At 48.5% G+C, this 25,323-nt stretch overlaps 2 protein-coding genes across 10 annotated transcripts in view; both read left to right on the top strand.

The window, feature by feature from the left end:
• ASB6 (ankyrin repeat and SOCS box containing 6) overlaps window positions 1-25,323 on the top strand; it is a 370,010-nt gene that overhangs the window by 87,702 nt on the left and 256,985 nt on the right. The gene's annotated exons all lie outside the window — the stretch shown is intronic.
• FNBP1 (formin binding protein 1) overlaps window positions 1-25,323 on the top strand; it is a 126,061-nt gene that overhangs the window by 63,328 nt on the left and 37,410 nt on the right. For all 9 annotated transcript variants that reach the window (XM_049774033.1, XM_049774039.1, XM_049774038.1 and 6 more), the window contains exons 3-6: window positions 3,457-3,513; window positions 5,678-5,825; window positions 17,085-17,147; window positions 17,836-17,940. In XM_049774033.1, coding sequence (XP_049629990.1) covers window positions 3,457-3,513; window positions 5,678-5,825; window positions 17,085-17,147; window positions 17,836-17,940 — 373 coding nt within the window. The remainder of the gene's footprint in view (window positions 1-3,456; window positions 3,514-5,677; window positions 5,826-17,084; window positions 17,148-17,835; window positions 17,941-25,323) is intronic.

Genomic DNA, 25,323 nt, shown 5'->3' with positions numbered 1-25,323 from the left:
CTGGCAGGCACGGGGGAACCATATGGGACACCGGGATTTGAACCAACCACCTTTGGTCCTGGATCGGCTGCTTGCAAGGCAAACACTGCTGTGCTATCTCTCCGGGCCCTCCTACAATTTTTTTAATTAAGTGTATATATATATGTATATATATATATTTATTTATTTTTAAGGAACTCTTGCCTTTTCCTGTTCTTTTGTATCTAGAGTTGTTAGCACAGCTTTGAGATGAGTCCCAAGGCTCAGCGGAAAAATCAGATATAGTCTATTTTGTTATGTTCTGTGATTGCAACTTTTTTCCTTCGGCACATTATCCAAGTGTGACTAACATTGTGATGCACTCCCATCCTCACTTTGATGTGTTTTGGTGCCCGGCATCAAACTTGGGACCTCATACTCATGAAGTGTATGTCCCAGCATCAACCCACATTCCCAGCCTCTCCTGTCTTTATGTTTTCATTGCAGCCATATTATCTATCTGTCCCCTGGGGTTTTCTTTTCTTGTTTTTGTTTTTGGTGATGCCAGAATTTTGGTGATGCTTAGGGGTTACTCCTGACTATATGCTCAGAAATCGCTCCTGGCTTGGGGGACCATATGGATGTTGGGAATCTATGCAAGGTCTGTCCTGCACATGCAAGGCAAGTGCCCTACCACTATGCTATCGCTGTGGCCCTCCCTTGGGTTTTTTTTTTTTTTTTGCGGGGGTGGGGGTGGGGATCACATCCGGCAGCGCTCAGGGGTTACTCCTGGCTCTAGGCTCAGAAATCGCTCCTGGGGCCGGGAAGGTGGCGCTAGAGGTAAGGTGTCTGCCTTGCAAGTGTTACCATAGGACGGACATCAGTTTGATCCCCCGGCGTCCCATATGGTCCCCCCAAGACAGGGGCAATTTCTGAGCGTATAGCCAGGAGTAACCCCTGAGCGTCAAATAGGTGTGGCCCAAAAACCAAAAAAAAAGAAAAGAATATTTCTTGGGGCCCGGAGAGATAGCACAGCAGTGTTTGCCTTGTAAGCAGCCGATCCAGGACCTAAGGTGGTTGGTTCAAATCCTGGTGTCCCATATGGTCCCCCGTGCCTGCCAGGAGCTATTTCTGAGCAGACAGCCAGGAGTAACCCCTGAGCATCGCCGGGTGTGGCCCAAAACCCCCAAAAAAACAAAACAAAACAAAAAAAAGAACAAAAAAAAAAAAAAAAGAAATCGCTCCTGACAGGCTCAGGGGATCATATGGGATGCCGGAATTAGAACCACCGACCTGGGGCCAGGAAGGTGGCACTAGAGGTAAGGTGTCTGTCTGCCTTGCAAGCGCTAGCGTAGGAGGGACGTGGTTAGATTCCCTGGCGTCCCATAGCCAGGAGCGGTTTCTGAGCGTATAGCCAGGAGTAACCCCTGAGCTTCAAACGGGTGTGGCCCAAAAACAAACAAACAAACAAAACCACTGACCTTCTGCATGAAAGGCAAACGCCTTACCTCCATGCTATTTCTCTGGCCCCCTTTTCTCTCCTTTTTAAAATTTATTTATTTGTATTTTTGGGTCAAACCTGGTGGTGTTCAGAGGTTACTCCTGGCTCTATGCTCAGAAATCACCCCTGTCTAGCTCAAAGGACCACATGGGATGCTGGGATTCGAACCACTGTCAGTCCTGGATCGGCTACATGCAAGACAAATGTCCTACCACTGTGCTATCTCTCCAGCCCTCCCATGGGTTTTCTAGAAGCCCAGACTTGTCATGGATTTGTGGGAAGTCCTACCAACCAGCCAGCTGGCTTGGATCAGGGTGCCTAGAGCACTGGTCCTTCCTTTGCCTCCTTCCTACCCTCTTCCCTTCTTGTAAGACAGTGAGAGATAGGGGGCCAGAATGATAGTACAGTGGTAAGGTGTTTACCTTGCACGTGGCCAACCCAGGATGGACATGGGTTTTACCCTTGGCATCCTATATAGTCTCTGAGCCTGGTAGGAGCGATTTCTGAGTGCAGAGCCAGGAGAAACCCCAGAGCACCACCAGGTGTGGCTCAAAAGTCAACCCTGCCCCCCACCAAAAAAAAAAAAAGACCTTGAGTGATAAAGTTACCTGGCATCCTGCAGGCCAAATGGATTGCTGAAGAGTGCCCATTTCTCCAGGCAACTCGTGTGTGTGTGTGTGTGTGTGTGTGTGTGTGTTTGTGTGTGTGTGTGTGTGTGTGTGTGTGTGAGAGAGAGAGAGAGAGAGAGAGAGAGAGAGAGAGAGAGAGAGAGAGAGAGAGAGAGAGAGAGAGAGGGAGGGAGGGAGGGAGAGACAGAGAGACAGAGAGAGGGAGGGAGAGAAGGGGGGGAGAGAGAGGGAGGGAGAGAGAAAGAGAGATCAATCGATCTTGCAGCCAGGGATAAAAGAGAAGCAGCTTCCCAGCTGCTGTCAAAATAGTCTCCTTGGGAAATCCCCCTGAGCCTCCTTGTCCTGGGACAGTTTCCCCCAGGGCTCAAAAGAGATAGAGGCCATCCCCACTCCCACCCCTCAGCAGTGTCTTTTCTTCCTCCAAAATTATTCCTGAGTTCCGAGATGGTGCGCAGCATGCAGAGAGCACTGGAGAGAGAATAGGGGAGGGTATGCTGGCCTGAATGTTTGATGCACCCCTGCAAAACACTAGGCCAAGACTCTGCCGGTTCATTCACAATACCCCCACCCCCAACTCCCCAAAGACTTCACTTCCTTTGAAACTTTATTCTTGTTTGGTTTATTTGGGGGGCTCCACTCTGCTATGCTCAGAGGTTACACCTGGCTCTGTGCTCAGGGGTCATTCCTGGTGGTACTTGGGGGGACCCTCTGGGATGCTATCACTTTGACCCCTCCAAAAGAAGACTTATTGATAGTTGGTTTCACAAGCATTTGGGGGGGGGGAATGGTGAAAGTTTATAGTCTTCACTCTCAATACTTTTATTTTAGGGGGATGGTGTTGAACCACATCTGGTGGTGCTCCAGATTAGCTCCTGGCAGTGCTGAGGGAACCATGTAGTGCTGGGAATTGAACCCAGGACTCCTGTATGCAAAACCTGTATCAACACAGCAGGGAGGACATTTGTCTTGCATGCAATGTCCCTGGTTTGATCCTCGGTATCACATAAGATCCCCCAAGTCGGCCAGGAGTAATTTCTGAGTAAACCCTGAGCACTTCTGGGTGTGACCCCAAAACAAACACACAAAACCCCACAAAAGTACTAGCTGTGCCTTACATTCTTTCTTTTTTTTTTTTTTTTGGTTTTTGGGCCACACCCAGTAATGCTCAGGGGTTACTCCTGGCTATGTGCTCAGAAGTTGCTCCTGGCTTGGGGGACAATATGGGACACCGGGGGATCGAACCTCGGTCCGTCCAAGGCTAGCACAGGCAAGGCAGGCACCTTACCTTTAGCGCCACTGCCCGGCCCCACATTCTTTCTTTCTCAGTTACCTTCACTGTAAAGTGACATGTCTGTATTTCCGTTCCAGGAATCTTTCGAAGAAATACCAACCTAAGAAGAACTCCAAGGAGGAGGAAGAATACAGGTGTGTTTATTTGTGGGGTAATGTTTAGATGCCACTGGTGATGGCGATGCTGAAGATGAAGGGGGAGGAGAAAAATATTTTTATAGTAGATTGCATTCTTCGTTCATCTATTGTCATTATTGTTAAACGTATTTAATTGGGGGGGGTACAGCTTCTCAGTGCTGGGATAAGGGGCTCAGGCAGTGTGCCAGGGGAGCCAGTCTGGCTCTGCTTTATTACCGAATATTTATTACTGAGGTTCCTCTATTCATTGACGATATGGGTGGGTTGGCTCATACCCAGCAGTGCTCAGAGTTTACTCCTGGCTCTGTGCTCAAGCATCATATGATGTGCATGGGGTTGAAGCAAAGTGACCGCATTCAAAACAGCACCTTAAAAAATATCATACAGGGGGGCCGGGAAGGTGGCGCTAGAGTTAAGGTGTCTGCCTTGCAAGCGCTAGCGTAGGACGGACCGCGGTTTGATCCCCCGGCGTCCCATATGGTCCCCCAAGCCAGGGCGATTTCTGAGCACATAGCCAGGAGTAACCCCTGAGCGTCAAATGGGTGTGGCCCAAAAACCCAAAAAAAAAAAAATCATACAGGGCTGGAGTGATAGGTAGGGCGTTTGCCTTGCATATTGCCAACCGGGACTAACCCGGGTTCAATCCCTGACGTCTCATATGGTCTCCCAAGCCTGCCAGGAGCAATTTTTGAGCACAAAGCCTGGAGTAATCTCTGAGTGCCACCGAGTGTAGCCCAAAAAACTAAGAACAAACAAACAAAAAGCAGTGTTTTAATCCCTTACCTTTAATTTCCTTACCCCAATTCAGGTTTCCTGAGCTTCCTAGGAGGCTGGGTGTGGCCCCAAAATAACAGGAACTGAAACAAAAACTGGAGAAATAGTACAGTAGATAGGCCGCTTGACTTGTACTTGGCTAACTTGGATTCGACCCCCTGTTTATGCCAGGAGTGATTCCCAAGCACTTCTGGATGTGAGCCGACTGCCCCCTTTCAGCCGTAATCCCATAATTCACAGCGAAAGAAACACATTTGTCCTATTTCTCAGGAGAATGGGAAGTACCATAGAGGATCTACATATTACAAGTTCGGACTGTAGGAATCCACTTCCTGTTTCTGCTTCCAGCATGTTCTAAACATTCCCTAAGTATTTGCATAAAAACGATCTGAGGGACCCGAGCAATAGCAAAGCAGGGAAAGTACTTGCCTTGCACACAGCTGACCCGAGCTAAATCTCCAGCATCCCATGTGGTCCCCAAGCCTGCCAGGAATAATTTTGAATACTGCCGAGTGTGGCTTAAAAACAAACACCCTCACCCCCGAATAAAAGGTCTGAAATTGGTCTAGTGACTTAGTCAAAGAAAAGTTAGGGGACAGATGTACAGTGACAGAGACAGCTGATTTCCGGCACCCCATATGATACCTTTAGCACAACCAGGAGTGATCTCTCCAGCCAAGGGTTCAAGGAACCTGTGTAATGCTGGGGATGGAATCCAAGTCAGCTGCATTCAGTTCAAGGCCAGTGTCTTTCCTGCTGTCCTATTTCCCTGACTCCTCTTCCTCTTCTCCTTTTCCTTCTTTTCCTTCTCTTCCTCCCTCCCCTTCTTTGTTTTTCATTGGACCACACTCAGTGGCACTGAGGGGTTACTTCTGGCTCTGTGCTCAGAAATCCCTCCTGGCAGGCTCGGGGAACATAGGAGATGCCAGGAATGAAACCCAGGTCCATCTTGGGTCAGCTGCATGCAAGGCAAACTCCCTACCATTGTGCTATCACTCCTCCCGCCCCTTCTTCCCGCTGTTCTTAAAGAAAACATTAAACATTTTCACATGTGTAGCTCCCATAATGTTGTCTCTAGTTAAGCTCTAAATAACCACCATGTTATGAATGTTCGGGTTTATTATGATCCGGCTTTGGGGCCCTCTTTGGATGGGGTTGTTGGCACAGCCCAATCTTGCCTTCCCTATGTAGAGCCATTTAACTTGACTAAACAAAGTATCTGGGTTCTAATTAAAGTAGAGCTCTGGCGACGCAATCGCTCAGATGTGTAATGAATTTGTCACGTTCCCTGGGGCTGGGCAAAGCAGGTCGCCCCGATTTTAATCACTGACTTGCCGCTGGGGGGCCTTGGCCTGCTTTGAGAGCGCCCTATGCCCTCCGCCCTCAGGTACACGGCGTGCCAAGCCTTCCTTTCCACCTTGAATGAAATGAACGATTACGCCGGCCAGCATGAGGTCATCTCCGAGAACATGACGTCACACATCACCACCGAGCTGGCACGCTTTGTCCAGGAGCTGAAGCAGGAGAGGAAATCGGTAAGGGCTGCTGAATCCTATCCTTTTCTCCCTTGAGGATCCCCCAAGAATGATCACCAGGAGTGATCCTTGTGTGTAGAGCCAGGAGGAAGCCCTGAGCATCACCAATGTGCCTCCCCCCCAAAAAAAACAAAGCAAACAAACAAAAGAAAGAAATACTGGGGCAGAGTGGTAGCGCTAGAGGTAAGTCATCTGCCTTGCAAGCCCTAGCCTAGGACGGACCTTGGTTCAATCCCTGGTGTCCCATATGGTCCCCCAAAGCCAGGAACGATTTCTGAGTGCATAGCCAGGAGTAACCCCTGAGCGTCCAGTTTCAATTCCCAGCTTCCCATGCGATCAGAGAAGTAAACTCGGTGTATGGCTCCAAAACAAAAAGAAATACGACTGAGAGCCAATGGTACCTAAAATAGTTGTTTCATAGTGACTATGACCCAGTAGGGAGTCTAAGGGGCTCTGAGCATTTGTCTGGGCAGCACCCTGGGTCTCTGTTGGGGGCAGAGGAAGGGTTGGGCTTGGAGGCAGAATTTTGTGTTAGATGCAGGGATCATACTGGAGGAAGTAGGTGGCTTGCCCCCAAAGGGGGGGTGTGTAGTGAGGGCAGAGAAAGGACCACTATGACAATGAGAGTTGGAAATGATCCTTCTGGACAAGAACTGGGTTCTATAAGGAGGGAAAGTGATAAGTAGGATACCTCTTCAGTAACAATATCGCAAATTATTGTGTCTATGAAAAAAAAGGGAGAGGGAGAGGAAGAAGGAAAGGTAGAGGGGTGGAAGAGAGAGCCCCAAAGAAGGAAGGGCCAGGATCCCTGAGTTCTGCCCTCCTGACCTGGAAGTGACACATGCTACTACTTGGCCAGATGGTGCACTTTCCTGGACTAGAGTCTCAAAGGAGTGACCATCTTCTCTGCAGCCACTCCCCTATGCACCCCTCCCCTGCCCTGCCCTGCCTTCCATCTCATCCTGCCCTGCAACCTTTCAATGGTGCATATTTCTGGTAGTGGGTCAAGGGTAGTGAGAATTATCTCTGCGGGTGCTCCTGGCATCCTGTCTGCCCGCAAATGTCCCTAAGAGCCAGGTTGAGTCACTGGTGGCCCTAGAGCCCAGATTATCCTGAGGCCTTTGGAGGCCCATTATCATGACTTGATCTCCTTTTAGGGAGGCTCAGTGAGACTTAAAACCCAACACTGCTGGCCCCAGGGAAGCCTGAATCCTGTGAAGTAAACACAGCCACCCCGGGCTTACTGACCTTCTCCCGACCTTGGGAGGTTTATCCTTCCTTCCTGCCTGGGGTCTGGCTCCACTACCTTTCCCCACCCTTGGAATCCAGCATTTCAGACAACACCCTAAGTCAGAGATCAGACACTGAGCAGCGCCTCCCGGAACCTAGAAATTTCTCCAGAGAGCCTTCTGAGAAGCCCCCGAGATGGTTCCCCTCTTCCTCTGCTTTCCCTTCCTCTAGAGCCCCCAATCTCTCCCTGCCCTTCCCCACGTACTACCCCCAGGTCTTTGCACTGCTGTTTTGTTCTTTTGGAAAGGTGCCCTCCAATCCCCAATATCCAAATAATTTTTTTACTACCTTTTATCAGGGTTTATTTTCAAGCTTGGTCTTACCCTTTTCTTTCTTTTTTTTTTCTTTTTTCTTTTTCTTTTTTTTTTTTCCTGCCGGTCTTACTCTTTTCTAATTGAATTTTCCCCCCTTTCTTTTGGTTTTGGGGCTACACTAGCAGCACTCAGGGATTACTCCTGGCTCTGCACTCAGAAATCACTCCTGGGGGGCATTGGTGGTGGGAATGTTGCACTGGTGAAGGGCAGTGTTCTTTTTATGACTGAAACCCAACTACAAATATGTTTGTAATTTGGTGCTTAAATAAAGATATTATTAAAAAAGAAAAAGGGGCTGGAGCAATAGCACAGCGGTAGGGCATTTACCTTGCATGCAGCCAACATTGGACGGACCTTGGTTCGATTCCCGGCATCCCATATGGTCCCCCAGAGCCTGTCAGGAGCAATTTATGAGCACAGAGCCAGGAGTAACCCCTGAGCATCGCAGGGTGTGACCCAAAAACTAAAACAAACAAAAAAAGAAATCACTCCTGGCAGGCATGGGGAACCATATTGGATGCCAGGATTGGCCATGTACGAGGCAAACGCCTTACCTGCTGTACTATGGCTCTGGCCTTTCCTTAAAAAAAGATTTTTTTTTTTTTGCTGTTGTTTTTGGGGGGGTCACTACTGGTCTGTACTCAGGGGCCCCTGTGAGGTGTTAGGGATCAAACCAAGTTAGCTGTATTCAAGGTGAGCACTTTACCTACTGTGCTACCTACCTGGCCCATAGCCATCTTCTTTAAATTTACAAGAAGGCAAAAATGGGGGGGAGAGAGGTGGAAATGGGGAGATAGTACAATGAGTAGGAAGCTTTCCTCGTACACAGCCAACCTGATGTTCAATTTCCTGCATCCGATATGCCAGGAGATAATCCTGGGCACGGAACCAGGAGTTACTTACCCCTAAGACCTCTCATTCAAGGCAAGTGTCTGCCCCCAGCTGAGGGACTGTGTAGACCCCAGACTCATTCACTCCTCCTGGAGGGAAGAGATGAAATAGAAGTTGTTTATTTATTTATTTTTTTAATCTTGGGTTTTTTTTTTTTTAGCCAGACTGCTCTCGCTCCGTCCCCTAGAAGTTTTTAGATCCAACATTGTTCTCCAACTTTGCTTTACATGTGAGAAAAAGCCTTGCTTCTGGGCTGGAGCGATGGCATAGCAAAAAGGGCAGCTGACCCTGGTTCGATCATGTCATCCCATATGGTTTCCTGAGCCTGCCAGGAGTGATTTCTGAGTGTAGAGCCAACAAGAGTAAGCTCAGAGTGCTGCTACATGTGGCTCAAAAACTCAAAAAAGAAAGAAAAGAAAAAGCCTTTATTTTGACTTTATTGGGTGGGGTGGGGGTATTTGGTTTTTAATTAATTAATACTTATTATTCTAATTTGTTTTTTATGTAATTTTATTCATTATTTATTTTTACTTTCTCTATTCGTTTGTTTGTTTGGGGCCACACTTGGCAGTGCTCAGGGGTTATTCCTATCTCTTCATTCAGAAATCACTCCTGGCTCGGGGGACCATCCGTGTCTGTTGGATCAGCTGCATGCAAGGCAAACGCCCTACCACTGTGCTACCATTCCGGCCCCATATATATTATTTTTTATTTTCATTTTATTTTTTAATGTCCCTGTGGAGTGCCAGGCATCCAACTTGGGTATTGGGCTTCAGCTCCCGAAGTTCGCCCCGTGGCTCAGCCCTTTCTTTTGTTTACTCGCTGTTACTCACTATTGTTTACAGCCTGTCCTACCTGTGTTTAGCATTCTGCTCCTCTTTTATCAGAAATTATAGTGGTCTGTAGGGTAAATTATAGGTGGAACGGATGCCATTGTATAAGATCTCACAAATACACAGGAAGCAACTGGGCCCATCTCTGAGTCAGATGTCTTTGGTGGGACTTCTAATCTTGGGCTTCTGGCCACATTTTGTAATGATCTGACCACGAACAAATAGGAAATTGAGAAATTTTTGGGGGGTTCTTGAGTAAGTGAACTAACTCGTCTATTAGTGGACTTTGGATGAACAGCACGAACATTTGGGCTTTTGACCTGCGTAATAGTTAGTATTGTTGTAATGTGGCTTTAAGATTTGTGTTGACATGGTGTACCTTTGAAATTATTTGTTAGGGGGGCCAGAGCCATAGCACAGAGGGGAGGGCACTTGCGCACAGTCAGCCTGGGTTTGATCTCTGGTATTATAATATGGTCTCCCCCAAGTACCGCCTGGAGGGCAGACCGGGAGTAACCCCTGAGCATCTTCAGGTGTGGCATAACCCCCCAAAATATATTTTAAATATCTTATTTTATTTTATTTTATTTTTTGTTTTTGGGTCACACCTGGCAGCGCTGAGGGGTTATTCCTGAAATAACTCAGAAACTGCTCCTGGCAGGCTCAGAGGACCATATGGGATGCCTGGATTCAAATCACCAACCTTCCGCATGGGAGGCAAATGCCCTACCTCCATGCTATCTCTCCAGCCCCTTATTTTATATTTTATATATATATATTTGTTAGGGGCTCAAGTGATGGTACAGCTAATAGGGTGCTTGCTTGTATGCCGCCAACCTGGCTTCGATCCATGCCACCCTATATGGTCTCCTGATCCCCAGTATGAGTGATCCCATGTAGAATCATGTGATTCTGTCAGAGCTGTGCTTCTTTTTTTTTTTTTTTTTTGGTTTTTGGGCCACACCCTGTGACGCTCAGGGGTTACTCCTGGCTATGCGCTCAGAAGTTGCTCCTGGCTTCTTGGGGGACCATATGGGACGCCGGGGGATCGAACCGCGGTCCGTCCTAGGCTAGCAGGCAAGGCAGGCACCTTACCTCCAGCGCCACCGCCCGGCCCCAGAGCTGTGCTTCTTTCTCCTCCGTGGATTCATGAAACATCCACAATCTGTGCTTCTCTGCAGACTTTTTCCTGGTTAGTGTTTTGTGACCCCCCCTCTGGGTTCATCCTTCTTGTTCCAGATGTCTGGATTTCATTGTTTTCTTTAACAAGCCGTATTCTGTGGAGTAAACGCACCACCACTTACTGCACGCTTGCACCCTGGGCACAGAGTATATTTTCTTTATCTTGCTTGTAGTGACAAGGGGGTAAATGTAGATTTTCATCAAATGAGATTCTCTGCTTTCTTTGTTCAATCACTAGAATCTGCTGTAGTCTTAGTCTAGGTATTTTTGTTCGATTCTTTGGTGGCCACCCCCCAGCAGTGCTCAGGGCTTACTCCTGGCTCTGTGCTCAGGAAGATTCCCTTACAGTGCTCCTGCAGAGCTCGGCTGTATGCAGGGCTTTAAGTTCTAGACTATGAAGGTTTTGGTCCCTCTAATATCAATATCTGGGGAAATCTGCATTAAGTATACTATAGTGATTGCATCATCTAAGTTGCCAGTGATAAGAGGCTGGGCCAGAGCCATAGTCCAGAGGGAAGAGCATTTGCCTGATTCAATCTCTGGCATTTCTAGAAGGTCTCATGTGATCAGTGATAAGACATTTGCCTGGTTCCATCCCAGCATCCCCACAGGGTCCCCTGAGCCCCGCCGGTGAGGCACCAATGAAAACTATAAAAGAAGACATGGTGCCTTAATTGCCTTTTTATTTGTTTGTTTTTGGGCCACACCCAGTGATGCTCAAGGATTACTCCTAGTTCTTCGCTCAGAAATCGCTCCTGGCTCGGGGGACCATATGGGGTGCTGGGGGATCTAACCGCATTCCGTCCTAGATCAGTGCTTGCAAGACAAATGCCTTACCACTGCGCCACCGATCCGGCCCCTTAATGATCTTTTTTGATTTTGATTTGCAGTCGGGGACTTTGGGCCATACCCAGCAGTGTTCAGGGGTTGTTATTACTGGTGTTTTGTTCAAGAAGAGAACAGGTGTGCAGTATAGACTGGCATCAATCTGTTTAGAAATGAAAGCGGATGGGGCCAGAGATAGTGCAGTGAGGAGGGCGTTTGCTTGGCACACAGTCAACAGGGTTCTGTCCTGGCGAAACCATATGGTAATTTATTTCTGGATTATTCCATCCCCTTTTTTTCTTTTTGTGGGGGACCATAACCAGTGGTGCTCAGGGTTTGCTCTGACTCGATGCTCAGTCCTAGTAGTGCTTGGGACCCATATAGGTTGTTGAGGATCAAGCCTGGGTCAGCCACAGCCCTGCTGTACTTTCTCTCCTGCCCCCTTTTCAGACCCTTTTAGTTTTAGTTAAGTCTCTTCTGTCCTAAGGCCAGACTATATATAGAAAAAAAATATAAAATTAAGATACTTTGGATTTCCTCAAGTGGGAAAAAGCAACGAACCTCCTATTTTGGAGGTAAATTAAATAATCCAGTTCTGGGACTGGAGCGATACTACAATGGTAGGGCAATTTGCCTTGCACACATTCAGGATGGACGGTGGTTCGAGTCTCGGCATCCCATATGGTCCCCCATTCCTGCCAGGAGTGATTTCTGAGCACAGAGCCAGGAGTAACCTGTGAATACTGCTGTGTGTGACCCCAAAACCCAATACTTCCCCCAAAATTCTAGTTCAGAACTCTGGGGTTGGTTCTGGTGATATTCAGGGACCACATATTTATTAGGAATCAGACCCACACTTCCTGCATTGGACTCTACATTCAGCCTTTTGAGCTGGAGTCACTCCAGCAGTGCTTAGGGATTACTCCTGACTGTGTGCTCATGGATCACTCTTTGTGGTGCTGGGACCCTGCCAGGGTTTAAACTAGGCTCAAGGCAAGCACCCGAAATCCTGTGTTCTCCCTCCCACTCTGTGGTGCTCTTTTTTAACTGCCATCTTTTTTGTTTTTGGGTCATACCCGGTGACGCTCAGGGCTTACTCCTGGCTATATGTTCAGAAATCGCTCCTAGCTCAGGGGACCATATGGCCACATGGGATGCTGGGGATCAAACCCAGGTCTGTCCTGGGTCAGCTGTGTGCAAGGCAAATGTCCTATTGCTGTGCTATTGCTCTGGCCCCAACTGCCATCTTCTGACCCTAAGCATGGTAGCATTCCTGACTACTTCTTTCCTTACATCCTACGTTCTTTTTTTGTTTGTTTGTTTTATTGGCTTGTTGGTTTAGGGTTATTTTTGTTGTTGTTGTTTTGTTTTGTTTCGTGTTTGGGTCACACCTCAGCAGTTTCAGGAGTTACTCCTGGCTCTGTGCTCGGAAATAGTTTCTGGCAGGCTAAGGGGACCATATGGGATGCTGAGAGTTGAACCAGGGTCCATCCAGTTTTGGCCATGTGCAAGACAAATGTCCTACCACTGTGCTATCGCTCTGGCCCACACCCTACTTTCTGTTTCTAGTGATCACCCCTGGAATGTCTCACAGTTCCAGTTATCCACACTCAGCCTTGGTCCAGAAGCATTAGCTTTTTTGTTAATTTTTGTTTGTTTGTTTTGGAACCACATCTGGCAGTGCTCAGGGCTTTACTCTAGGTTCTGTGCTCATAACTTACTCTTTGCAGTCATGAGGACCCTATGGGATGCCAGGGATTGAACCTGGGTTGATCTTATGCAAGGCAAATACCCTCCCCAATGTACTATCGCTCCAGCCCTTAAAGGGATATTACTAAAAAGGGAACCAGCTTTGATGCTGTTTCAGTTCCCATCATTGTGGGATCGTTTCTGTTTTATCTTAGTCACTTTTCATTCCTTACTGGGCCAGATGTCGAAATGACATCAGACACCCTTTATGGGTATGAGTTTATGTGTGTATGTTTGGAGAGAGAGAATGAAACATCATTTGTACCAAAATCTGTACACCTGGGCTGGAGAAATAGCATGGAGGTAGGGCATTTGCCTTACATGCAGAAGGCCAGTGGTTTGAATCCTGGCATCCCATATGGTTCCTTGAGCCTGCCAGGAGCCAGGAGTAACTCTGAGCTCTGCTGGGTGTGACCCAAAATCAAACCAAACCAAACAAACAAAAATCTGTACACCTATGATTTCAGATCTCTGCTGGGAGTCGGGGTATAATGTCTCGGGGGAGATCTGTAGCCCCAGTTTCCTTTGTCTTCAGTTTATTTATTTGGGGGGGCGGGTTTGATCACACCTGACATCGCTCAGGAGTTCTGGCTCTGCACTCAAAAATTACTCTTGATGGAGCCAGAGTAGTGGTGGTGCAAGTGGTAAGGCATTTGCCTTGCACTCTCTAACCTAGGATGGACCAGGGTTTGATCCCCTGGTGTCCCATATGGTTCCCCCAATCCAGGAATGACTTCTGAGCGCATAGTCAGGAGTAATCCCTGAGCGTCACCAGGTGTGGCCCGAAAAGCAAAAAAAAAAAAAAAAAAAAAAATATTTTTATGGACTCGGGAGACAATATGGCATGCCAGGGATCCAACTCGGGTTAGCTGTATGCAAGGCAGATGCCCTACTTACTGTGTTCTGCAACTACTTTTTGGATCAACCAAGTTCCTTCAACCCCGAGCAGCCCCCTGTAAATATGCACACCTACATGGCTGGCTGGCTGCCTAGAGCTGGTTCAGGCTTTGCTGCCTGTACTCTCTCACCTATGTCTCATGAATGATGATTCTCTTTGTTTTGCTTTGGAAGTAGCAGCCTTAACTCTTCCGCCATGCTCCCTTCTTCCCCCCAAGTGACCAAGGAAGGACAGGGTTCTTCTCAGGGTGACTCACTGTGGAAGCTGTCACCCTGATAACTCACTGGGAAGATGTTCTTGGGAAAAGAACGAAGGGATCCTTCAAAGAAGGGAGCCAGGACCCGCTTGGTCTAGCTTTTTCGGAGGTGCCTCCTAGTCAGCCTGCAATAAACAGACGGGGGCATAAGGGGGACATGGAGGGAGGGAACTTGGCCCAAGCTGCCTGGCTCTGTCCCCATGCCCCTGCCAGGCACAGATGGTCAATGTTGTGTGAGTAGGGTCAGACCAGTGAACTGGAACCTGGGGGTGGTTGATCATTTGAGGGGGGGAATTTTAAAGGAATTCTTTGGGACAAGATTTTTATTATCAACGAGCCAGGGAGAGTCAGCTCCTTGCACGCAAGCCAGTTGTAGGGGGTGCTCACTGTTTGGGTTTGGGGGTTTGCTGGCAGACTCCCTCCCCTTCAGTTTTGCCTGCATGGCCCATGCCCACACCACATGGAGTTGTGACTGGGTAAAACCTGGTGCTCCCCAGCCAGGCTTGGCTACTGCTCAGTAGGGACCCAAGACATGGGGGTTCAAGCAGGCTTTCTGGTAGCTCCTGGGGATGCTCTGTCCACTTCATCTGCCTCCCCTCCTTTCGTTTTCTTCTGTGGAATGTGTCGTTGAAAATCCCACAGGGACACCTGAGCAATAGCACAGCAGGAGGGCATTTGCCTTTCACACAATTGACCCAGATTTGATCCCAGACACTCTTATAGGGTTCCCTGAGCAATGGCAAGAGTGACCTCTGAGTGCAAAGCTCAATTTTTGAGAGCACTGTCGGGTGTGGGAATGGAGGGGGAGGGAGGGAGGGAGGAAGGAAGGAAGGAAGGAAGGAAGGAAGGAAGGAAGGAAGGAAGGAAGGAAGGAAGGAAGGAAGGAAGGAAGGAAGGAGGAAGGAAGGGAGGGAGGGAGGGAGGGAGGGAGGAAGGAAGGAAGGAAGGAAGGAAGGAAGAAGGAAGGAAGGAAGGAAGGAAGTAAGGGAGGAAGGAAGGAAGAAGGAAGGGAGGAAGGAAGGAAGGAAGGAAGGAAGGAAGGAAGGAAGGAAGGAAGGAAGGAAGGAAGGAAGGAAGGAAGGAACAAGCTAGAGCGATAGTATCGCTAGGAGCAGTTTCTGAGCACAAAGGCCAGGAATGACCCCTGAGAACCACCAGGTGTGGCTCAAAAACTAAAACAAAAATAAAGAAAGAACAAACATTCCACAGGGCTGACTGTCCTGTCTTTGAGTGTAATCTTTGACTTTTGTTCCACTTTTATTTTGAGATGACTGTTCATACATTCTGGCTGTAGTCGGCTTTTTTCATCTCTCTCTTTTTTTTTAATAAAGGCCAGAACTGGAGAGATATTACCGTGTTTTGAATGTGGCTGGTCCAGGATTAATCCCCAGCACCACATGGGGTCCCCAGGCTCCAGCCCTGTCCAAGCACAGGCAGGTGTGGCTCCCAAATGAAAAACAAAGAAAGAAAAACGATGGGCTGCTCTCAGGAAATGTTTTGTGTTTTGTTTTGCTTTGTTTATTTTTTTGCTGTCTGCCAGTAGCAGGTGGATAATAAACTAGTCCGTGGTATATATCTTGGGCTTGAGTGTGATTTCTCACACCCCAAAGCATTGTCAATGTCATTGGCACCTCTCCTGAAGTGGGTGCTTGACAATTTCTAGGGCCCATGTGACTTCTGTCTCCCCTGACCCTGACCCTCAAGACCATTCTTAGGTAGCTTTTATTACTATTTTCGGATGGGTTGTTTTATTTTTTTGGTTTTGGTGTTTGGAACATACCCTGCAACGCTCAGGGGTTACTACTGGCTCTACACTCAAAACTCACTCCTGGAAGGCTCGGGGGTCCATATGGGATCTGGGATTTGAACTGGGGTCTAGTTCTTCTTGTGTTGGCTGCGTGCAAGGCAAATGCCTTACTGCTGTGCTATCGCTCTGGCCCCTGGTTTTATTTATTTAAGTTTTTGTTGATTTTGGGAGGTACTCCTGGCTCTGCCCTCAGGAATCACTCCTGGTGGTGCTCAAGGGTCCCTCTGGGAGGCCAGATCAAACCTGGATTGCAAGGCAAAAGCCCTCTCTGCTGTACTATTGTTACGGTCCTTGAACAAATTTATTTTTGTTCTGGAAGGATCTTGTTGTCCGTTTAATTTATATCTATCTAGATTTGAAGGTTCAGTGCAGAAGTGGAAATAAAAAAGGTGTAATTGGAGCTAGTCCGGGCCCGATGCTCCCCCTCAGGAGTGCAGCTTGGGGAAAAACCAAAGCATCCCCCCACCCAACTCTCCTGCTACTATTGGGGCTCAGGAGATGGCATTTCCTGTCACGGGGCTGACAGGGGTGCTAGTGATCAATGACATCACCCCCAGCTCCCAAAGAAGTGCTTATTATCTTTTTTTTTTTTTGCTCCCGAGAGAACAATTCCTCATTCTTGAAAGCTCGAGGGTGACTTTGGAGACACGTCCTTGCTCCGTGTCCAGCTGAGAGTGTTTTGGCCTTTGTGAATAAGTCGAACGTGCATCTGGCCCGTGGGGTTGCTGGTTTAACTCTGCAGCTGACCCCCAGGACTTTCCTGGCCCAAGGAGCCAGGGCAGAGCAGGCTGGTGAGCAGCGCATCCTGGCCCCATAGTTCTGGCCGTGCTGGGGATGCGCCCACCTCGTTGGCAGGAAATCTGTTAGGTTTGGTCCCTGACACTGAGCAAGCAAAGGTGCTTTTACCTTTTGCATTTTGCTTTTGTTGTTGTTGTTTTGGCTTTGGGCCAGACCCAGAGGTGCTCAGGCTTTATTCCTGGTTTAGGACTCAAAAATGGTGCCCAGAGACCATAAGGGGTACCCATATTCAAACGGGGGATGACTACAGGCAAAATAAGCACCTTAACTTCTGCTCTTTTTAGCTCTGCCAATTTCCTTGCCCATTCCATTTGTGCCAGTAATTTCTCTCCCATGCCCTGCATATTAGCTGTTATAGGGGTGGTTATGTTTACTAACCCTGGGTCCACTAACCATCCTGTGTGTTCCCCCCACAGCACTTTCACGATGGTCGGAAGGCACAGCAGCATATTGAAACCTGCTGGAAACAGCTGGAGTCGGTAAGTGAAAAATCCCAAATGGAGGGGCAGCTTGCAAGGCGTCTTGAGATCTCCCACAAATTTCAAGCACAGTTCAAGAAAGCCGGCGGTTTGGCCTCTCCTGTCATTTGCTTCTAGAAAGCTCATGATGACAATAAAAGGTTGAACCCGGAGAACTCGGGGTAGAGCCTTTTCTTAAAAAAAAAAAAAAAAAAAAAAAGAAAGAAACAAAGTTTTTGTTTTGGGTTTTGGGCCACATCTGGCAGTGCTCAAGGCTGACTCCTGGCTCTCCTCAGCTCCATTTCTGGCGGGGCTCAGAGGACCATACTTGGTGTCGGGAACAAGACCTACAAGGCAAGGACCCTCTATTGCTCCATTTCCCTGGTCCTTCCTCTGCTTCCAGTTGAATTTTTTTTCTTCTGCTGGACATACCTAGGGCTTACTCCCAGCTCTGTGCTCAGCAATCACTCTTGAGATATTTGGGGGACCCTGTGTGGTGCTCAGGGTCAAACCCCAATAGGCCCATTGCCAGTGCCTTTACCCCTGGGCTCTCTCTCCCTAACCCCTCAACCAACTTCTTGCCAAATCATGGCGGCACAGTGTGGGGAGGATGAGACTGGAGAAGTGAGGTCGGTCCCTGCTGCTGTGCAGGCTGGCATGGCCCGTGTCCCCTCTTGCCCCTGCCACTGTCCCACCTTCCTGCCTGCAGAGTAAGCGGCGGTTCGAACGGGACTGTAAGGAGGCCGAGCGAGCCCAGCAGCACTTTGAGAAGATGGACGCAGACATCAACGTGACCAAGGCTGATGTGGAAAAGGTCAGTGGACATTGCGCACCACTACTCTCCTGCCAAAGGAAGCAACATAGAGTGCAGGGGATGACTTTGGGGTAGGACCTGAACAATGTGCTAGATACTGGAGACTCATCCCCGGGGTGGGGGTGGGGTATTTTCTGAGATCCTCTTTTCTCTTTCTGAATTTGCCATTTAATTGCCATAAATCTCCCCATTCCCTCTTCCTCTTGGTTTTTTGGTTTAGTTTGGTTTGGTTTTGGGATCACAACTGGTGCTGCTCAGTGTTACTCCTGGCTCTGTGCTCAGCAATCACTCCAGGCAGCTCTGGGGAACCATACGTCCCATATGTTGGGGGTCAAACCAGTTGATTTCATGCAAGGCGAATGCCTCCTACCCCCACTGTGCTATCACTCCAGTCCCTGAATTTCCTCTTTATAAAAGCCAGGAGTATACTGTAGACAGCCTCACAGCGTTAATGATAGTTTTCACCTGCGCCTGCCCAGACTTTTTGCCTTTTTCTGCCTCCTACTGTCTTGGAGGGCTAAGGGGGGTACTGTATTTTCATAGATTTCTTCCTTTCACTGCTACCAGCTTGAGTTGGCACGAATTTCACTGGAAGCCAGTGAGAATGAATTTGTTCTCTGCCCAATTCTGCACCAGGCCTTGCTTAAAGGACGTGTTCTTGGGCCCTGACTTAGAAATGACCCGACATTCATTCCCAATATCTGGGCTTACCTCAGAGGTGCCCTTTTCTTTACCAAAGGCTATGTCTACTTTGCCAGGAAAGTCATTCTGGCTCACTACCCACTTATCACTCATTTTCATTTTCTTTTTCTTTTCTTTTCTTTTTTTTTTTTTTTTTTTTGGTTTTTGGGCCATACCCAGCAGTGCTCAGAGGTTACTTCTGGCTGTTTGCTCAGAAATAGCTCCTGGCAGGCACGGGGGACCATATGGGACACCGGGATTCGAACCAACCACCTTTGGTCCCGCCGCTGTGCTATTTCTCCGGGCTCATCACTCATTTTCTTTCTAGAACAGTTCCTTAGGGACCGGAGAGTTAGCATGAAGGTAGGGCATTTTCCTTGCATGCAGAAGGATAGTGATTCGAATCCCGGCATTCAGTATGGTTTCCCGTACCTGCCAGAAGCGATTTCTGAGCGTAGAGCCAGGAGGAACCCCTAAGCACTGCCAGGTGTGACCCAAAAACAAAAACAAAAACAAAATAAAACAAAAAGAAAGAACAGCTCCTTAAAGTATTTCATTTCTTTAGTTGTTTTTGATTTTGTTTGTTTGTTTTTAGCCACACACTTGGTGATGCTCAGGGGTTACTCCTGGCTCTGCGCTCAGAAATCGCTCCTGCCTTGGGGGACCATATGGGACACCAGGGAATCAAACCGTGGTCCCTCCTAGGGTAGCGCAGGCAAGGCAGATGCTTTACTGCTTGCGCCACCACTCTGGCTCCAACGTTTATCTATAAACATTTACTTTTACTCCCATTGGGGTCAGGATGGTCTCCCATATTTGAACATCACAAGCATAGGTCTTTATACTCTGGTTCTTTTTTTAATTTTTGAAGGGTGGGGAATTGAGGGGACAGGTGCTTGGATCATGCCAATATTTTTCTTTGTTTCTGGGCCACAGCCATCATTGCTCAGGAGTTACTCTTGGCTCTGCATTCAATAATCACTCCTGGCAGAGCTCAGGGGACCATATGGGATGCCAGGGATAGAACTCAGGCCAGCCAGGTCCAAAACAAAATCCCTGCCCGCTCTGCAGTTGCTTTGTGCCCCACCCCATCCTTGATGTTACTCTATATCAGGGGTCTTCAAACTTTTTAAAGTGGGGGCCGGATTATGGTCCCTTAGAGAGCTGGAGGGCCGGACTATATGAGCTACTAATTCCTACTCACACTGCACATATCTTATATAAATAAAATGAAAACCATTTATAAATAAACAGATCACGCACCAGTATTTCAATGGGAACTGTGGGCCTGCTTTTGGCTAAAGAGATGGTCAATGTCCGGTTCCATATTTGTCACTGCCAGCTGTAACAAGTGATGCAAGTGGGCATCAGTTAATCTTGATCTGGTTGGAGATTTCAGATGTTTCATTCTTGAAAAAGTCTGTTCACGGGGCCGGGCGGTGGCGCTGGAGGTAAGGTGCCTGCCTTGCCTGCGCTAGCCTAGGACGGACGGCGGTTCGATCCCCCGGCGTCCCATATGGTCCCCCAAGAAGCCAGGAGCAACTTCTGAGCGCATAGCCAGGAGTAACCCCTGAGCGTCACAGGGTGTGGCCCAAAAACCAAAAAAAAAAAAAAAAAAAAAAAAAAAAGAAAAAGTCTGTTCACAGGCATAAGTGCTACCAAAGATGGTGACCATTTTGAGTGCATGGTTCCTGATATTTGGATATACACTGAGTGTATATGCTGGCAGGTATCTTGGCAACCAAACAGTGCTCACTGCTGGTGGGCCGGATCAGACTCCTCTGCGGGCCACATGTGGCCCGCGGGCCGTAGTTTGAAGACCCCTGCTCTATATCTCTTCCTGGCTCTGCTCATGAGTGACCCCTGGTGGTTGCCAGGGAACCTTGTGGTACTGGGGGTTTGAATTGGGGTCTTTTGTGGGCCTGGTAGGTACCTTAGTACCAGAAATGCCTTCCTGTCCCTCTAAACAGCCTCATGTTTAAGCGTTTCAGTTTCCGTGCATGACACCAAGTTCTCTCTCATTTCCCCAAACAGCTCCTCATTTGAATGTGGCCTTTAGTATTCCGTGGCACGGGAAGCTGCTTGTCAGCATCAGGCTGAAAGAACACAGTTTTGCTTCTTGTTACTGAATGTAATTTCCCATTTTGACTTCTGAGAGCCCTAGAATCTAATAGAAATACTCTCCCCCCACACACACAGAGCCCCAGTTTCCTCAAATAATTAGATTAGCCTCTTGGGTTAGAAATCACTCATCTCCCTGCAATGCTCGGGAAGAGCGTGATAAAGATGTGAGGCTGGATGGACTTTTCCAGCTGCCCTTTGCATGGAAAGATAGTCAGGATCCAAGTAGCAGCTTCATTTCCTGCCCCCCCCCAACTGTGTGTGTGTGTGTGTGTGTGTGTGTGTGTGTGTGTGTGTGTGTGTGTGTGTGTGTGTAAGGAAATCATCGTGAAATGCAGAGTTAAAAAGTCATTGAGGATGGGGCCAGAGCCATAGCACAGCGGGGAGGGTGTTTGCTTTGCATGTGATCGACCCAGATTCAATCCCCGGCATTCCAGAGGGTCTCCCAAGTGCAGAGCCAGGAGTGACACCTGCGCACGTTGGTAGAGTGTGGCAAGAAGACAAAATAAAAATAGTTGGGGGCCAGAACAGACCCCAGATAGTGAGGTACATGCGCAGCATGTAGAGGCCTGATGCATTCCCTAGCACCATATGCCTTGATCCCCAAGACCTACTTTGTAAGGGCCTATTTCTCTCCTACACCACTGTTGGGCCGTGTAGAGCTGAATTTAGCCAGAAGTGACTCCAGCCTTTTACTTTATTTTATTGGTTTTGGGGGCCATACCTGGCAGTGGTCGGGGCTTCCTCCTGGCTTTGTACTCAGGGGTTACTCCTGACAGCTCTTAGGGGACCTTATGGGGGTATTAGGGATTGAACCAAGGCCAGTTGCATGCAAGACAAGAGTCCTCCCTGCTGTCCTATTGTTCCTGTTCCTCATATTATGGAATCATTTGCCACCAGCTCAAAGAGAGGCTCTTCATGGGACCCCAGCAGGTTTCATTGAGCCCAGTAGCTACCCCCCAAGTAACTATTGACCTTAGGGTGATTGTTTGGAGCTACACCCGATAGTGCTGAGGGATTACTCCTGACTCTGAGCTCAGGGATCACTCTGTCGTGCTCTGAGGCCCCTGTGTGCAAAAGCCAGGTCCTCCCCTTGGACCATTTCTCCTGCCCTAGACCTGTTCACTTCCTTCCCTCAGTTGTTTTCTCTGCCTCCGTCTGTCCTTCATGCAATTCATATAACACTCCTCCCTGGGTTTAACAATGCAGTCTGGTGTTTGTGACGTGCATTTTGTCTGGCAGGTCTTGGGGGGGGGGCATCTGGGGTACTGAAGATAAACCTAAGTTAGCTGTGTGCAAGGCAAATGCCCTCCCACTGCACTGTTGGTTTGGCCGAATCCTTCCTAATTTTGACAAGCATTTAACTTGGAATTCCTGAGTTGAAATGCTGGTCTCCTCCCTCCCTCCCTCCTTTCCTTCCTTCCCTTCCTCACCCTTTCTTCCTTCCCTCCTCACTCCCTCTTTTCCATCTTCCTTCCTTCACTCCTTCCTTCTCTTCCATCTTCCTTTGCTCCTTCCTTCTTTCTCTTCTCCCTTCCCTTCCCTTCCCTTCCCTTCCCCTTCCCTTCCCCTTCCCTTCCCCTTCCCTTCCCCTTCCCTTCCCTTCCCTTCCCCTTCCCTTCCCCTTCCCTTCCCCTTCCCTTCCCTTCCCTTCCCCTTCCCTTCCCCTTCCCTTCCCCTTCCCTCCCCTCCCCTCCCCTCCCCTCCCCTCCCCTTCCCTTCCCTTCCCTTCCCTCCCTTCCCTCCCCTTCCCCTCCCCCTCCCCTCCCCTCCCCCTCCCTTCCCTTCCCTTCCCTTCCTTCCCTCCCTTCCTTTTTTACCTTCTTTCTTCCTTCCCTTCCTCCCTTATCCATTATTCCCACTGGTGCTGGGGGGGGGTGGGTACACATACCAATTGCGGCCCCAGTGCCCGACTTCGAGGAATGTGCCCTGCCCTTTAATCCCACTCATTTCACTGTCTTGTGAGTTTTGCTCATGTGCCCCCCCCCAAATATTTCTGTGACATTCTGGTGACACAGACTTCAAAGTCAGCTGCAGCGTGTTGCCATGCATTGGTACCGTAAAATCCAGGCTGGCGTGGGTGCGAAGCAAAAGTCCTCTTCTGAGTCCGGAGAGCCCCAGCCCGGCTCGGTGTGGCGTGGGGCCGCCAAAGAAAAGGTTATCAAAATGGCTGGAATGTTAACTAATGTTTCCGAACAGAGAGCTCAGTGTTTGCAAAATGCGCGCATCAGCCTGAGTTCACGCATGTCTGGGAATGAATAATCCCCTTTCTCCTGCTCCCATTCCTCCTGGCCTTGTGACTGTTGGCTCTTAGGTCATTTCACAATGCAAAAGAGGATATTGTTGAACAGAAATGTTTGCATTTGCTGGTTCCTAGTGGCTGCAGAACAAAATCCTCAGTGAGTGCCAGTCTGATTTTTAAATAAAACATCATCAGTGTCTTCCTTTCCTTGATCCCCCCCTCATTTCACTGCCTGATTCTCTGTCCCCAAGGCCTCATCTTTCTGAACAAATTGTTCACTACTGACTTTTTTTTTTTTTTTGGTTTTTGGGCCACACCTGGTAATGCTCAGGGATTATTCCTGGCTATGCACTCAGAAATCGCTCCTGGCTTGGGGGACCATATGGGATGCCAGGGGATAGAACCGAGGTCTGTCCTAGGTGGGTGCATGCGAGGCTAGTGCTCTACCACTTGTACCACCGCTCCGGCTCCAACACAACTGGCTTCTTGATTCCGTTGCATCAACTATTTTTTGTTGTTTGTTTGGGTTTTTGTTTTGGGGGTCATACACAGCAGTGCTGAGGACTTACTCCTTCCTGCCTCTGCTCTCTGGGGTCATTCATGGCGGTGCTTGGGGGGACTTTATCAGGATGCTGAGGATTGAACCCAGGTCGGCCACGTGCAAGGCAAGCACCCTCCCCACTGCTTTATCACTCCAGCCCCCATAGTAGCAGTCATTTCGAATGTTGCTAAACCCGAGGGTTTGCTGTCCAGTGTGAGATGTTGACTAATTAGGCTTCATGGTGACTTTTATTATATAATCTGATTTGAGAAACTACTCGTTGATTTATTTTTCAAAATCTAGATTGAATTAAGAATCCTGGCAACTGTAACTGCATGTTTGTGTCTTTAGATATGTGTGTGTGTGTGTGTGTGTGTGTGTGTGTGTGTGTGTGCATGTGCGTGCGCGTGCTTGCATGAGCCTCCCATTTCTCGGTGATTATTATGTCTTCTGGAAATATTTGCCTTTGACTCCCATTCACTTGTACATTCTTCATGGAGATTCTCATTGTGGAACCAGAGATTTGGAGTCATTTATCTCGTAAAGTAGAGTTCTGAGAAGTGACGTGGCTGGCGACATAATCCACCGGGGTAAGACGCTGGCCTTGCACTTGTCTGACCTAAGTTTAATCCCCAACATCTCATACGGTTCTTTGAGCCCCACCACAAGGAGTGATCCCTGAGCACAGAGCCAGCAGTGAGTCCCAAGCACAGCCAGATGTGGCCCCAACCCACCACACACACACACGTGTGTGTATAGTAAAATTATTTAATAATAAAATTTATTATTCTAATAATATTATTTCATGTATTGGGGGGCAGGAGTGATAGCACAGCAAGGAGAGTTCTTGCCTTGCCTGTGGCCATGTGGTCCCCTGAGCCTGCCAGGAGTGGTTCCTGAGTGCAGAGCCAGGAGTCACCCGCAGGACTGCCAGATGTGTCCCCCAAAATTAAAACAAACAGGGAAAACCCCAAATCCAACAGACTTGATAATTCCCTCGAGTAAGCTAGTGCCAGCTGTGTGCTGGCCTGCGCTTTGGGTGGATTGTGCTCCAGATAGGGGGAATCATTCTGTTCCTCTGGGTCATAAGCTGAACTGCTGTGGGGAGCATTTTTTGACCATGTGGGGAAGCAGCCTCGGAGATGCGAGACTTTTGTACGTATAAGGAGCTGCTGGTCCCTTGTTCTTGCCCCTCACCCCCTCTGCCGGGCTCTGCTCGGCTGACACTGTCCTCACCTCAGCCTTCCCCCCAAGTTTGTTCCCTGGGAAGAATGTCTGAGCAAGCTCTAAGGATGCTTCGCCGATGGAGGCAGACAGAGCAAACGGCTCTTGGACAAAGAGGAAGTGGTTAGGGTGCAGGCAGGAAATATTTTTTCGCAACAGCAACTTGATCTTTCCGTTTAGAAAAGAAAAAAAAATTTGTACTTACCACAAGTAAGTAAGTAAGTAAGTAAGAGACTGAGGCAGGCAGATCTCATCTTTGGTAAGCTTAGGCAGTGCTCAGAGATTCTTTTTTGTGTGTGTTTTTGTTGTTTGTGCTCAGGGGTTACTCCTGGCAGGCTGAAGGGGGACCATATGGGATGCTGGGGATCAAACCTAGGCTGGCCACATGCAAGGCACACCTGCTATGCTATCACTTTGGCCCCAGCTAGCTCTCAGATTCTTTTTTTTTTTGTTTGTTTTGTTTTTGGTTTACAACCGGCAGCGCTCAGGGGTTATTCCTGGCTCCATGCTCAGAAATCGCTCCTGGCAGGCTCGGGGGACCATATGGGATGCTGGGATTCGAACCACTGACCTT

Source organism: Suncus etruscus, chromosome 5 (genome assembly GCF_024139225.1).
Source record: "Suncus etruscus isolate mSunEtr1 chromosome 5, mSunEtr1.pri.cur, whole genome shotgun sequence".
Classification (NCBI taxonomy): domain Eukaryota; kingdom Metazoa; phylum Chordata; class Mammalia; order Eulipotyphla; family Soricidae; genus Suncus; species Suncus etruscus.
The sequence above is the reverse complement of the archived record's forward strand: the minus strand, read 5'-3'. Positions and strand labels throughout refer to the sequence as shown.